The sequence below is a fragment of the Perca fluviatilis genome, chromosome 17, assembly GCF_010015445.1.
Source record: "Perca fluviatilis chromosome 17, GENO_Pfluv_1.0, whole genome shotgun sequence".
Taxonomy (NCBI): domain Eukaryota; kingdom Metazoa; phylum Chordata; class Actinopteri; order Perciformes; family Percidae; genus Perca; species Perca fluviatilis.
The window spans coordinates 5782854-5799380 of NC_053128.1; the positions used below are offsets into that span (position 1 = coordinate 5782854).

The window sequence follows — 16527 nt, forward strand, 5'->3', positions numbered from 1 at the left end:
GACCCCGTTGCTCTGGACGGAGACCAGTGAAGGCTATTAGAAGCACTTTTCCAGTGATGGCCAGCTTTACTGCGCAGCCTCCAACTGAGAGAGACAGCGTAAATGTGACGTGAGCAACGTGTCTGAAAGTTGGAAGTCTTCTGGGAGCTGTGCCAAGAGAAATCTCAGTCATTCCCAATCTTATAGAGAAGGAGAGTGTAGGTATATGTAAGGAGATAACATGGGCACATGCTAATTATTGCTAACTAAAATGTTAGTTAACATTAGTAATTAATCCTAAACAGCTCATGTAAGTCGAAACTGCCTGCAAGCTTATCCTGTACTATACGGTAATTCCTCTACTATGTGACACAATCGTTAGCCTATTTTTATAAGGCAACTTTCTGCCCGAAACAACGCAAACGTGAGGTACAAGGTAATGGAGCCTTTTATACATTGTCGTGTTTCTTTAGAAATAAACAATGGACAAATAGAGCCTTTAAACGCTTCAGATGTAAAGTTATTCGCTGTCAAGTGGCGCCAAAATGAATGCTAGTCAGTGGAATGCTAACGGGAGGTGATGGCCAGGTAGCAACAAAATGGCGCCATAGGAGGTTCGAGTTCTGAAGCGAAGCTTACCCCCTTGCAAGGAACAGGTGGTCCATCTGGATTTGCTCTTTGGAGCTCACTGATAGCTCCGTAAAGTTCAGCTAACGCATTGGTAGCATTAGCGCTTGGTGGTATGTAAACACCAAGTATAAACACAGCCGTGAATTAGCGTGGAATGTAGAATGGTCGGCATTTAACAGTCACAAACTCCACCAGCGGTGAGCAGTAGTTGGATACAAGCACCGTGTTTCTACACCAGTCTGTGTTAACATGTATGCAAAGCCCACCTCCACGAGTCTTACCCTACAGAGCAGCATCTCTATCTGCTCGGAAGGCTAGCAGACCTGGTAGCTGGATAGCGGAGTTGTTCAGCCATGTTTCCACAAAAACAAAAACACAGCAATTTAAAGTTGAAGTTGGAAGTTGAAGTTTAAAGTGTTTGTTGTCTAATGAGCAGACATTTGCAAGCAGGATGGATGGGACACAAAATGACGTTTTTTGCGTCATCAGAGTTTTTTTTCCAGACACACAATACAGAGATCTCTCGTATCAGTGGGACATGAGGGAGGGAAGCACGGTCATTCTAAAATACTACCGGGTTTCTACTGATACAAAGCTTAAGGCTAATTGATGAAGTATCCCAAGCATTTGGCATTTCAAAGGTGTATGTAAATGAGGAGGCGTGGCCCAAAGGCTGGTGGGAGGGTCTGAAACGAAAGGGGTGCAGATCACCTTGGACAACAGGGGGAGCTGACTGCTGGGCAGCACACTGTCTACAACTACTACGGCGACAACACAGCAAGTTGAGGTACTGGTGTGCGATACGGCAAAATTTGGTATCGATCCGATACCAGTTCCCTATCGGTCTGACGGCGAGAAAACAGCGGGCCGTACAGCAGGTAAGAGGCTGCCTTTTGCTACTAACTAACATTATCAGCTGTTATTTGCTTGCATGCATGACTAGTTAAATTGATACCATGGCAACTTGCAGAATAGAACACAGGTAGAGTCAAGTCATTTAGGGCGCAATATGCTCTGTTAAAAAAAAAAAATCAGCTTCCTGCAATTGTCTGGGGCCTACCTGGAGATGCTGGCTAACAATTAGGACCAGCTGATTATGCTATTGTAACTAATTAATCTGCATCTGATTCAGTTCTGTGTCACGGCAGTGTGTTAAGATTACCTGTTTGGCTTCCATCATTAAAGGAATATTTCACCGCTGGAAAGCTGAATATATCTTTAAATTGGGTCACTTATGTAGTAGAAATGTGAATTTTTTTTTTAAATTGGTGCCTTCTAGGCCGAGAAAAGCCAGAAAATGTGTTTTGGTCTTATATGGATGAAAAACACCAAATCCCAGAATGCACCTGCTTCGTTGCTTTGAGTCCACTCCCAAGCCACGCCTACCGCTTCACAGACAGACCGAGGCATTCAACTCGAGTCAAGCGTGTTTTATTTCAACCATATACGTGAAACAACGTTTCATCGTGACTCAACGACATTATATAAAAACAACATACGAAACAGGCTACATTTAGTACACACACTTTATAGGCTCCGTAAAGTTCAGCTAACGCATACTAGCATTAGCGCTTGGTGGGCTGTAAACACCGAGCATAAACACAGCCGTGAATTAACGTGCAATGTAGAATGGTCGGCATTTAACAGTCAAACTCCACCAGCAGTTAGCAGGTAAATGGATACAAATCACCACATTTCTGCGCCACTCGGTGTTAACACAGCCCACCTCTTTTACCTGGCAACAGTGCATCTCTAGCTCGGAGGGCTAGCAGGCCTGGTAGCTGGACAGTCTGGTACACTATTCAGGCAGGTTTCCACAACAACAAAAACACGGCAGAGTATAAACACAGGCGTGAATTAGCGTGGAATGTCGAATGGTCGGCATTTAACAGTCACAAGCTCCACCAGCAGTTAGCAGTAGCTAGTTGGATTTTATTTCTACACCAGTCCGTTTAACACAGCCCACCTCCACGGGCCGGCGAGAGCAGCCTGGTAGCTGGATAGTCCCGGTTCCGGTACACTGTTGTTCAGGCATGTTTCCACAACAACAAAAACACAGCAGGATTTTCGTTGAAGGAGGATGTAATCCAGCTTGTTGTTTAATGAGCAGACACTTGCAAGCAGGATGGCTGGGACAGGTGGACAGCTAGCGTTAGCTTTCCACCTAGCCGATGAGGATGTCCCCTAGCCGGCTAGCGGCATTGAGCGACACCGCTGGTCTCCGTGCAGGCGAAGCTCACGTAGTGTGCCGAGTATTGCGTCTGTAATAACGTTTCCTGCATATTCTCCGATCTGTACCGATGTATCCCGGTGGTACACACGTCCGGTAGTTTGAATGCAGATAATTGTTGTAAATGTTTTCTGCTGAAAACCGAGAGCCTGTTTAGCGAAGATTCAAGATGGCTGACAGTCGTTTTCATTCGGAATACCTCGGCCAGACTCGGCAGTCCAACCCCCTGTGGGCATGTTGAAAACATACGGAAGTAGATCCTACTACTGGCTGTAGTCCTTTGCCTCTGGCCCAAAAATCTTCCGATGACGCAAAAATCGTCATTTTACGTCATCGGAAGATTTTTTCCAGGCCCCAAATGCAGAGATCTCTCGTCTCAGGGGGACATGAGGGAGGGAGGCACGGTCATTCAGAAATACTATCGGGTTTCTACTGATACAAAGCTGAATGCTAAATCGGTGAAGTATCCCTTTAATGTTTGTTTGAAGCTAGCATTATAGCTGCTCTGGTTGAACCGTGTATCTGTAGAAGACACAGACATTACCCAAAACACTTTAGTCTAAAAATGTAATAGGCCTGATTTAATGCATGCTGAGACTGTTGAAGCAGTGCAGTGGATGAGGTTAAGACAAGCTTGACTGTTTTTTCTGTTCCACTGACGTGTCCTTCTCTCTGCAGAAAGGTGTTTCACCTGAACATCACAGTGAAGGAGCTCTTGGTGTCACAGCTTTGGACCAGCAGTCTGCTGCAGCGTTTCCGCAAGTGCTCACTGGGTCACATCACAAGCTGGACTTGGATAAAGAACTGATTTTATAACCACTGGATCAATGGACCCCACTAGACTCAGGACTTTGACTCTCTCTAACACATTGCCACTTTATTAAAGTCTTGTATTTTATTTTAGCTTGTACATTTTCTTGCAATTTGTTGAGACAGCAAAAATTATTTGATATAAAATAGGCGTAACGATGTCGTAAAAAACGTTTTTTTATTATGCATCAAATTATAAGAAAATGTTTAAATAACTGTTCTTTAATAAACTATTGTTACGATGAAAGGTTCCCACATGTCTTGACATCTAGTCTCCCAGACAACGATCGTCTTTGCTGACCACTCAACCAAACCATGCCTCAGCTCATGACACACAGATCTTTAGTGATGTCACCTCGCTAAGAGTCCTGGGGTCTCATTTATAAAACTGTTTGTAGGATCCTTACTATAAGTGTACATACACCCAAAAGCCCAAAATGGCGTACGCCAAAAATTTATAAACCGTGTGCACGCACACCTGTAAGCAATGTTCCCTTTATAAATCAGAGATTACCTACAAGTGTGCGTACGTGGATCAGCCTCTTATCCCGCCCTGTACACGCCCATTTTTAACCATAAATAGTCAATGTAAAGCACCTCGTGAATGCTGATCAGTATATGAATGACACAGGCAGTTGTTAACACCGAATCATGATGACTGGCAGAGAAAAACCAAAAAACTTCTCAGACGTTCAGGAATTGCTGCAAATTAAATTATAATTTCGGCCTGTTCTTGCACAGTGTAGCGAAACCTGATCTGTAACTACATGTATTAATAATACGTCCAAAACTATATATTATATCCAAACAATCCTTAGTGATAAAGTTGAAGATTATATTTAATATTATTATGTAAATGTAGTAAATGTTATTCCCATTTACTTTCTGCAATCTGACTTCAGTTCACCACCTCACCATCTGCGTCGCCAATTCCTATTTTGTCTCCAAAATGTGCGTACACATGGGTCAAAGTTTGCATGGAGGACCGCACATTCTCCCGTCAAGTTTGTTTTTTATAAATCACAACCTTTGCGTGGCAAAAGGCGTACGCACACTTCAGCCCCGTTTTGTGCGTACGCCACGTTTATAAATGAGACCCCTGAACTGTGAACTTTTATTTCATGAGACAAGTTTACCTTTCATCTAAGACAATGTATTATTTTCCTCTTTTTGAGAAGCACAGTATAATATTTACAGTATAGTATATATACAGAATTGTTATAAAATGAAAATTACATATCCACAGCAACTAAAAGCAGCGATAAAGTTGTGGAAATGAGAGACTAGCAGCTTCTTTCTGACTGTATTTCAGGCTACACCTCTGTGTAGTGAGTAGCGTGGCAGTGATACAATTTCTGAATTTCAAAGCAGTGCTCCTTTTTAGTCCCGCATGGTGATTTTGTGTGTGAGGCCCCATGAGCAGACATGTAAGAACACTTTCACCATCAAGTTGAAGCCATTGCCTTATAAATAACAACCCTCCCTATAGCCCTGCTCCCCAGTAGTGTAGTCTACGTGATACTAGGGGTGATACGGTTCATGAAAAAACATCCAAACCGCTCGGTCCGCTTGTCTCGGTTCGTAACGTGTGTGTGCGGCACGGTTCAACGCATGCGCAATGTGGGCTCATGCCCGTCAGGTGCCCCGTATGTGACCTCAGAGTGTGTTTCCCTTTCGCGCGAAAGAAGAGGTGTGGACAAGTTACCAACAAAACGTACAGCGAAAGACCATGCAAAACATTTCAGGCCGTCATGCCAACCTGTAGACATTTTAACATCAATGTACTGTAACGTCTTTTCACTCGCTGAAGTGGCTGCAGTTTAGATCCTGTCGGGTCTCTGCAGCGGGCGGGGATAGTTCTCCCCGCGACTGACGCGCGCCCACACACACACACACACACACACACACAAGCACACACACACGGTGGATGCAGGAAAAAACGGAGATGAGACGTATACAGGAGGGCCTGACAGCTACGGTCGTTATTTTAAGTACAACGATAAGTCCAATAAGTACTTTATCAAACCGTATGTGTGTCCCAGCCCAGGATAGGAAATGAACTAACAATGTAAACTGTTTTTATGTTTAACGTATTCTGAGTTATTCAAAAGACGGAGCTTTAAGAGTTCCTCTCGTTTTCTTTTAAAGTATACATTTTTGTAAGAGCTACACTGAAGTTGGCAGTTTGATAAATGCAAGTTATTTCAATTGATATTCTGTAATATTTCAATCTTCATGTGCTAAAAAGACACATAAGTTCCTGTAGATGGCGATACACATTCTCCTTTTTTTTTGCCAAATAAATGAAAAGCTTGTTGAAATCATCAATGTCTTCCCTCGTGCTGTATCAAAATCTCAGTTAGCTTTCCTCAGAGATGGTCCCAATAATGTGCTTAAAGTCAAGTCAAATTCAGTTTTTGCATGATTAGGCTACATGATATAACTATATAATTATTTAATACTGTATCCTACATTGTGGATAATTAAGCTATATATCATATGCTGAAGTATATTTCTGGAGTGTTAAAGATTAAAAGAAAAAATAACAAGAACCGTACAGAACCGTGACCCTAAAACCGTGATACGAACCGAACTGTGGGTTTTGTGAACCGTACCACCCCTACGTGATACGCAGGCATTATACCCACTAAGACAGCTCCAGGATTTCCATATACCCACTAAAAAATGCACAATGATACGTAACAACATACTTTCCATTATAATTTTGATATATTTTGAATTGTCATCTGTGTTTTTCCTTCTTCGCATAGGCCAAATAAAGGTATTTCCACCATAAATTGGTGTATAAAAGTGTGTCAGAATGCAGGAAATGAAGTCTTTGATGCTCAAAATTTTCCTGGGGGAGGACACCCAGAACCCCCTCTATGATATTATTATTATGATATGAATTTCCCCTTGGGGATCAATAAAGTATCTTTCTATCTATCTATCTATCTATATCCCCCCCCCCTCTCAAATTATCATTTTACATTTCATCTTTGCTTTTTAGTTCCTTTTTTTAAATTGAATTATGGCATGATTATTCCTAGTAGCGTAGTAAAATAATATTTTTAATTTGATCTCTTTTCGTTTTCTCTTTGGACTGTAAATTTGAATTATGAATAGATATATCCTCTATAAATTATTGGATACATTAAGATGTAAACCTTACATTAACTAGCAAGTTCGTCCAAAAAATATACTAACAAGTTAGTTATAAATGTAGCTATATAAATGCAGTCCATAAACATTTACAAGAGAATGTCACAGCCTAACATAACGTTATAGTTTGAGAAGTAAATTTACATTTACCTGACTCACGACAAATTCCAAGCGAAGTTAGGTGCTGGCAACAAAGCTGGAATGTTATGAACACCAGGAGTAGTTGAATCACGTTCCTTATCACACAAAAATATAACAACGTCAAGAGTATCCCTGAACAAAAGCTGTAGTTTATTTAGAAAATAAACTCCAGAAATCTAACCTTTTTTCATCTAACTCCATATTATTCAACTCCAGAAATTTGCTGTAGTGAATGTTTTATATAAGATTACTAGATAAAAAAAATAGAATCATTTTGTAATCTGTTACCTCAACATCCCCAAGATATCAGATAGAATGTTCTACCTTTGTTAAGATTACAGGAACATTTATAAAACTCGTTCGGTCCTAAGGCCTCAATAACATAACATTTTCAGAATGTTTCATTGAAAATGTTCTTCCTTTGTTACTATGTAACATTGTAAGGATGTTTTATAAAAGAACATTTTGTAATCCTCAACAACACCCCCAAAACATCATCAGAAGGTTGCAGAAAGAATGTTCCACCTTTGTTAACATGTCACATTACTTTAATCTGAGGTCTCATAACATCCTCTGAATGTTGCATTTAGAATGTTATGTCTTAGAAAGCTAATGAGTTTTAGTATCATGTTACATATCGTCTTTTGTTGTACTTGACGCTGTTTTTTTTAATACCATTATTTTTAAAGATTTGAATTTGTACTATTTTTTTTTTTTTTTTTATTCTGACTGAAAGAGTTAATGCCTGCGTTTTTATTCCAGTAAGTACAAAGAACAGGGTGAAAATGGACTCAGGAAACCAAGGAGAACAATTCAAAATGAACTGACAAAAGTGCAACACCACACCTTTTTTTTTTCTTACTGATTTTATTAAGAATCTTTTTTTGAATTTTGAACATCATTATCATGTTCTGTGGACATCATATTACAACGTTTCCTTTAAAACATTATTAGAACTTGTAGGTAACGTTAGTCAATGTTGTGGGAATGTTTTCTGCTAGCTGGGCATCCAGGACAGAAAGCCGCACGCCAGTGTCTTTGCATCCACTTTTGCCCACCTCTCTCTCTCCATTTTTGGTCTCCGAGCAGATCACAGAGATTATTCTAGGCTGGAGGAAGTTTCCCACGGCAATAGATAAGGTCTCTGTTCAGAGAGACACACCCTACATATACACATACACACACACACACACACACACACACACACACACACACGCACGCATGCGCACACACGCACACACACGCACACACACAGACAGTATAACGGTTTGAGCCTGACTGTCTAAATTTTCTTTTTTTACTGTAATGGTTCATGGTAACAGTTTATATATTATACACATACCTCCACCAATCAGGTTCTGTTTTCAGTCCGGTTTTATAATGTTTTGATACAGATACACTCTCAGTGTTATCTATTTGTATGAGATGTATGTTATCAAGATGTAAGCTTACCAATCTATACTGTAGTCAGCTGGTTTTTCTCGACAGTAGATTAAGACCATAGACTTATAAAATATCACCATCTTGGCAGTGCCTAGCGTCTCCCAACTCCCAGCCAATCCCAAAAACTTGCAAAGAGTTGAAGTGTGGATGCACTGACACAGGCCAATGGTCCGTGCTCGCCACTCGTCACTCAAAGCTGCAAGCCTAATCATGCATCAAGCTATTTTAAGCCCTAATATTGTATTCAATATTCATCTACCCACAGTTGTCATTAAGGGCAAAATTTGCAATAGAGACCAAAACCATTTTTTGTAATAAGCTGTAAACCATGCATCTGAAAAATGAAGCCAATGCGGAAGTGCCAAAAACTGCAGTTGATCGAGTGGCCACTTAAGGCTGGCTCCAAAAAGGAGTCAACCCCTAGTGATAAAAAGCCCAACCTTGGTAAAGTACCAGCCGGGAGCAACTGTCCTGTCTGCAGGAGCGAGCAACAAGACCAAAGGGCGAGCAATGGAGAGTAGCATACAGTACACCAACTCTATTCCAATGAAAGTAGCTAGCATAGCTCCAAAAGTCACTATATGACGTGCTACGCACATTTGCAAATTGGTGACATCGTCACATATAATTTGCATAAAGCTTAGTGGCTGTTTCAGCTGACTGCCTGCTGCAAGGCGCAAGAAGGGAGAGACAAACCCTTGCTGTTGGCAGAAAAGCCATAAAATGTAATTCAGCATTCATGGAAATTAATATTATTTAGTCTCTTTTTAAAAATAAAGTCACTAAGAGTGTCAGAAAAATTGCTTAATCTAGCAAGAAAGTCGCCAAATTGGCAACACTGGTGGCATATCCTAGCTTCTTAGCCTAGCTTATTAGCCTTTGCTAGTTTGGTAGCTTTGACGTAGGTGGGCATGGTTTCAGCAACCAGGCTTCCTCAAGCCCACCTTAGCTCCACAACGCTCCACCCCCATGCCCATTTTTGGATTAGCTGACGTCAGCACTGCCAAGATTGTGACGTCAACAGCCACTGGGAGGTGGCCACTTTGAGCTTAATTTTGGCTCTTCAGAAAGCTATGGGTGACGTCACGGAGACTAAGTTCATATGTTTATTTCTCCTGTAAAGTTGGGCATTTTACCAAGGGGGTCTATAGGGTTTGAGTTGCTTGAGTTACAAATATCTGTAGCAAATTTCACAGTTATTCATCCAATAGTTGTATAGTTAAGATATTTCAATTAAAACCAAAAATGTCAACCTCATGGTGACACTACAGGAAAGGTCAGGGGAGCACAAAGTTGATGGAAATTGTCATGTGGTCAACATGGATATCTGTACCAACTTTCATGACAATCCATCCATGTTGTTGAGAATTTTATCTCTGAACCAAAAATGTCAATGTGGTGGTACAGAAAAAAACAGGATTAGCAAAGTCAGGGTACCATGGTTAGTTCATTATTTAATTTCTAGCAAGTAATCAGTAATAAAGTAATTAGTTTAATTTGTCAAGTAACTTCCCCAATGCTCATCAGTGATTCTTAACCTTTGTCGATACGTCTCCTCTTGCTTTTGGACTCCAGTCTGTCCAGCAGTGATCAAACAATCAATAATAGTCAGCTCATTGTTCACTGTAGAAGCACATGCTGCATCATGAGATGTCTTTCTCCCTGCAGCTTCAAAATCTGCTCAATTACCCACTGTTTTCAGCAACTCTCTCTCTAACTTGTTTATGTGTACTCCCTCTTCTTCCCCCCTTCATCCTCTCCTCCTCACTTTTCTGCTCCTCCTTCCTTCCTCTCTCACCTATTCTCTTTTCATTTCACGGCTGTTAGACAGGAAAAAACAATATTGTGAAGTTCAATTTTTCTCATCCTTCTGACTTTTTTATCCCCCCTTTCCTTCATCTTTCTCACCATTTCCTTTCTACCATCTCTCTATCAGTCTTTCAGTTGCTTCACTCATCAGTGTCTCCCCCCTAACTACTCTTATCTCCCTCCGTCGTCCCTCCCTTTTTTGCTACTCATTCTTTCTCACTATCTTGTACCCTACCTCCCTTTCTTTCCCCTCTCTCTCTCTCTCTCTCTCTCTCTCTCTCTCTCTCTCTCTCCTTTACAGACTCTCAATGTCTCTCACTCACACACCACATCAACAGCTACCATCCCGACCAAGCCAGACCAAGGATGTTTACTTCATGCTTTTATCATATGGCCTAATGACGTTTAATTGCTTTACTTAACGAGCTCAGGGACGAGGACCAACGCAATGCGGCTCAATCCAACCAGCCAGCCCCAGACTGGAACTGGAGCAGAGAGACATATTAAAGGGTGGTAGAGACGGATAGTGGCAAGTCTTTGCGACGGAGCTTTGATGGAAAAGAGGAGTAGAATAGGAATAGGGTGGTTGCGTCGGCCTGCAACTTTTCCAAAGGAGACACAGCAGATAATGGACTGCAGCGTTAGAGAAACATTTTTCTTTGAAAGAGAGGGTTAATTTGTGTTGTGTTTGAGTAAAAGCAGAGTAGATGCAGGTAGAAGAGCAAAAAAGGTTTCTAGTTTAAAGGTTAAAAAGGGGTACAGCTATTAAGAAAAGATATGGCAAACAAAGACGGGTGAAGGTCCAAGTGGTGTAGTAAAGTACAGTGGAATGCAGCAGAGTAGATTTAGAGTAGATGAGAGGAAAAATATTTTGGAAGTTATCTTGTACACAGGAGAGCATGTAAGGTAACAGTTGAGTAGAGTTTACTTGAAATCAGAAAGTAAGTAAGTAAGTAGAATGTAAAATCCAAACAAAAATCCCAGAGTAAAGGGTGTACAAATGGAATTTTCTGGGATTTTCTAAAAGAAGACTCAAACAATTAGACAAGAAGGGTACAGCTTTAAAAAAGCAGTAGAGTAGAAACTACAATAAGGTGGACTTTGAATTGAAGCCATGGAGCTGCTGGAAGCGTTCTACCGCAGGAAGCTCCGGAAGAAGCCGAAGAAAGTTGAGCTGGGCCGGTCAGATGGGGCACTGTGTCGATCACCATCAGAGGCCAGCGTCAACGGCCTGGCGACCGGCCTCATCTCCAAAGTCCTCAGGTTCACCTCCAGGTAAAACAGGTCACAAGTTTAGTTTATTAGTCAGAAACACATTTAGAACATTTAGAGGTTTGATTTAGGTTTGTTCAGGTTAAGATCAGAGTTTTGTTAAAAGAGGCCTGTGGCAGTTTGCTAAATAGTTTCCCCTAAAGAAGAAGCTAAGGAGTTTACGGGACTGTATAGTTGTATAGCTAATTGTTGCTGGAGTAATGAAGTTTGACTTTAGACCCAATTTTTTCATCATGACTCGACTCTAAAGGGGAACACCACCTTAATTAAGAATTGCAATATGTTATTTTCATGGCCTAGGAAAGTTCAATTAAAATTTGTGATTATGAGCTACTCTTTCTAAAAGCCAGAAACCAGAGAATTAAGTCTCAAACTAGTGATGTCATCATGTATAAAGTCTGGAGCTGCTTCATAGACAATAAATGTGAGACTGATTTGTGGACCCACTATATATATATAAAATACTCAGAACATTCCGCCAATGTCATTCAGTTCAATGTCTTTGGAGCAGTTCCAGACATTAAACTTGATGGCATCACCATTTTGAGTTTTATCATTTTAACACTTTGGATTTGGGAGAGAGTTGTTCATGTGTACTAATATTATTTGATTGTCTTAAGCCATATGAATCATTACAATAACTTTGTAAATGGACATAGTTCCCCTTTTATAGCACAACCTGAAATGTGTACCTTCTCCTCTGGATGTTTTTAACAAATTTCAAAAGAGAAAGCCAAATAAATGGCAAAAACTTTGTACTAACCATTATAATACATGCATGGTACTAATTAGCTTAAGCTGAATAACCAGATCCTCGCGCCAAAGCAGACCCCGATGCAGATTCCAAATGTTGAATTGGCCTAAAAAAGGCAGATGAGAGTCGACGAGTAGCGACGGTGCGTGACACACCACAAACTCTAGGACAATATACGCTCACCCAAGTTGGACCGACGGCTGACAATCTCCTTGGTGTGTCAGGGCCTTAATAAACGTGTTTATGTGTAAAACATGTATTTGTTTGTGTTCCAAAATACTTACTGTTGACTGGTGAGATTTAAAGATTTCAGGACTTCAAATTGAATTTGTGAAATGTTTAACATTGATATGATATTTATGACTTGGATATGACATTTAAGACTTGGACATAACCTTTGTGACTCGGACATGATATCTATGTTTTGGACAAAACCTTGCTGACTTTTGAATGGAGGGCAAAGGCAAGACATTTGTGCATTGGTGTGGTCTGAGACCCGAAAAACGCTCCCACAGGTTGTTTGTTCAAGCTGCAATTACGACCTATATTTATGTTTTTAGTGATGGCACTCACTAGTGGCCGTAGTAATTATTACTGGAGCAAAGCAGGAGGTAAGGTGAAAAGATATAGGAGTGCCAAATTTCCATGTAAAGAGGTAGGTTGAGGTGGTGTATTGGTCAAACAAACACAGGACTTTCACCCAGAAGGGTGGTGTTCGAGTCCTATATATAAGTAAAAGTAAGTGGTACTTTGATGGTTTTTTTAACTTTACGAACGTCACGTTCAGCGTCATGTGTTTAACCAGAAGTGAAGTAACGTCTGATTTTAACCCAAACCACAATCTTTTTCTAAACTTAACTAAGTAGTCTTGGTGCCTAACATAACCAAACTGCGACTGTTTAACAACGTTAAAGACGTGTTTAAAACTGCAATCTTTACGTTCAAAACCGTGACCGACATTCTCTCGTTTAGATATGAGGACGGAAAACGCTGTATGGTCGTATTAGAGTGTAGGAACAAATGACCGATATCGTTGTATGCTTTAAAAGACTTGTTGTGTGATCCAGGTTTCAGAATTAGACTTGGATTTGAAACTTAAACCAAATACCATACTGTACTCAAGCCAGTCCCCCGAGAGCTAATGGAGAGGGTGAATATCTGTACACGGGTAAAGGCAATGATAACGTGTTGAGGTATTCCAGTCACGTCCTGTCATTACCCAGGTTCCTGGGTTACACAGACATACAAGCTTTCATGTCTCCGTCTTCTTCTTACTCAGATACAATCTTTTCCTGTTTATCTGTTGTGTGGCTAAATAACGAGCAGCAGAACATGTCAAATATGACGAAGATGAGGGAAGATTATTGTAACTGCCATGCTTTTTGGCATCTCTCTTATCATAACTGGTTAAATAACACATTTAAAATAATGATGGGGACGTCATAATGGTTATCATTACAAAAAGAAAAACATTTTATCCCTTAAATAATATACCCGTGAAGAAATGAAATTGTTTTTGTATGTTAATCAGATGAACAAAACACTTACTTACTTTTCTGTTTTTATTTTAATTAAAAAATTTTAAACGTACAATATGTAATTTTCTGCTGCTAGGGGTCTCTCAATCAAAACAATGGATGTAAACACGGACTTTTGATGACGTTGTGTAGTGGCATTATGGGAGTTGTAGTTTAACACAATTGCCGATTAAAATATATCTGTTCATGGATAGGTTTATCCATTACAGTTGCATCCACGTTACGTTTAGTAAAGTTTATTTATGTCATTCTGATCAAATAGCTGCAGTTTCCCCCACATAATTACATTTTCTTGATTAAATTTGTATTGGTAGCTAACGTTAGCTAGCTAGTTGACCAGTTAGCGAGCAAGCAAGCTAACATTAGCCAGCAGCTAAAACCACAATATCACAATATATTTCACGTCAGTGTCACTTGTTGAATGTTTTCAGCGCCGGGGGGAAAAGGGTTTGTTACTCAACCCTGCTGAGAGACTTAGCTACTTCGTGACTGGGGCTGGCCGCCAAGTATCTTCGGGGCTGTAAAGAAGAATTTCAGCACAACACCAGACAGCCAGCTAGACTCGGACGCCTGGGGCAATATGTTCCCCGACGGAACATTACACTTTCTGTTACAGCCGTTAGCATCGTTATACCCAGGCACTGGAATTTGTGCTGGCTGGGTTCGGATTGCTTTAAGTTAATAATAGTGGCTAACTTAATAATAGTGGCTAACTATGGATGTGTCGTGTCCCTGGGGCGCTTTCATCCCGATTATTAGGAACACCCTACCAATACAGTGTTTGAACCCCTTTCACCTTCAGAACTGCCTTAATTCTTCGTGGCATTGATTCAACAAGGTGCTGGAAGCATTCTTTAGAAATGTTGGCCCATATTGATAGGATAGCATCTTGCAGTTGATGGAGATTTGTGGGATGCACATCCAGGGCACGAAGCTCCCGTTCCATCACATCCCAAAGATGTTTTATTGTGGGGGCCATTTTAGTACAGTGAATTCATTGTCATGTTCAAGAAATCAATTTGAAATGATTCGAGCTTTGTGACATGGTGCATTATCCTGCTGGAAGTAGCCATCAGAGGATGGGTACATGGTGGTCATAAAGGGATGGACATGGTCAGAAACAATGCTCGGGTAGGCTGTGGCATTTAAACGATGCCGATGGTACTAAGGGGCCTAAAGTGTGCCAAGAAAACATTCCCCACACCATTACACCACCACCACCAGTCTGCCCAGTGGTAACAAGGTATGACGGATCCATGTTCTCATTCTGTTTACGCCAAATTCTGACTCTACCATCTGAATGTCTCAACAGAATTCGAGACTCGTCAGATCGGGCAACATTTTTCTAGTCTTCAACTGTCCAATTTTGGTGAGCTTGTGCAAATTGTAGCTTAATTTTCCAATTTTTAGTGGAGATGAGTGGTACCCGGTGGGGTTTTCTGCAGGTGTAGCCCATCCACCTCAAGGTTGTTCGTGTTGTGGCTTCACAAATGCTTTGCTGCATACCTCGGTTGTAATGAGTGGTTATTTGAGTCAAAGTTGATCTTCTATCAGCTGGAATCAGTTGGCCCATTCTCCTCTGACCTCTAGCATCAACAAGGCATTTTCGCCCACAGGACCGCCGCATACTGGATGTTTTTCCTTTTTCAGACCATTCTTTGTAAACCCTAGAAATGGTTGTGCATGAAAATCCCAGTTACTGAGCAGATTGTGAAATACTCAAACCAGCCCGTCCGGTACCCACAACCATGCCATGCTCAAAGTTGCTTAGATCAACTTTCTTTCCCATTCTGACATTCAGTTTGGAGTTCAGGAGATTGTCTAGACCTGGACCACACCCCTAAATGCATTGAAGCAGCTGCTATGTGATTGGTTGATTAAATAATTGCATTAACGAAAAATCTGACAGGTGTTCCTAATAATCCTTTAAGTGAGTGTATACAGCTAACGTTAACTCTAACGTTAGCTGGCAAATGTAATCGTGGGTTAGCCCAGTGCTGTGTAACGTTAACTTTACCTTGATCAATGTAACCTTATAACGTTAACGTTCCCCGCTGAGCATTAGCATGAGCTAACGCTAATGTTACTTGTCAACATAGCACATTAAGCTGGATCAGTCGATATTGAAATGTATCAATAAATAAGATCTCTGCTGTATTACTGTGTTGTAAGTGGCATGTAATCAATGACAAAATGATGATGTGTGGCAGAAAGCAAGCTGTATTACGGTTACTGAGTATTATTCTTTCTGTGACATTGTATGAGTTACGATTACTCTTGAACGTATCGTCTGGGTGCCCGTGTTTGGAGGGGTCAAAGGTTTTATGACGCCACTGACAGACGACTAAATGAAAAGTCTTTAAAATTAAATAACAGATTTCTCTGGGTTTGAACATTGTTGGAAACATTTAGGATAGTGTAAGTACACAACTCAACAAAATACATAACATAGGTATAGTCATTTTTAAACATTTTAATGCAAAAATGTTACATATTGTACCTTTAATTGCTGTTAAGTTATTGTTACCTCCAGCTGATGATTTGAATTCGAAGCCGACCAGGAGGAGGCTTTATGCCCTTTGAGCAACTTGAAGGCTTTTAATTTGAAGAGGAAGCATTGAGTTTCATCACCAGTAGCTTAACATTAATGAAAAAACCTGCAAACTGACTGGAAATATTTACTGGATGAAAACAGTATGTGTAGAAAAAAATTAAACTGAGAACAACAGAGTGGTGGGTGTGACATGACTGATGGAATT

General features: G+C 40.6%; 1 protein-coding gene across 7 annotated transcripts in view; it reads left to right on the forward strand.

Moving 5' to 3' along the window:
• The window catches only part of shroom3 (shroom family member 3), a 147079-nt gene that overhangs the window by 87153 nt on the left and 43399 nt on the right, over nt 1–16527 (forward strand). Inside the window, exon 1 of one of the 7 annotated variants that reach the window (XM_039779678.1) lies at nt 10346–11479. The exons of the other annotated variants lie outside the window; for them this stretch is intronic. Coding sequence (XP_039635612.1) covers nt 11319–11479 — 161 coding nt within the window. The 5' untranslated portion in view covers nt 10346–11318. Of the gene's footprint in view, nt 1–10345; nt 11480–16527 lie in introns of those variants that run through there. 7 annotated transcript variants of the gene reach the window in all.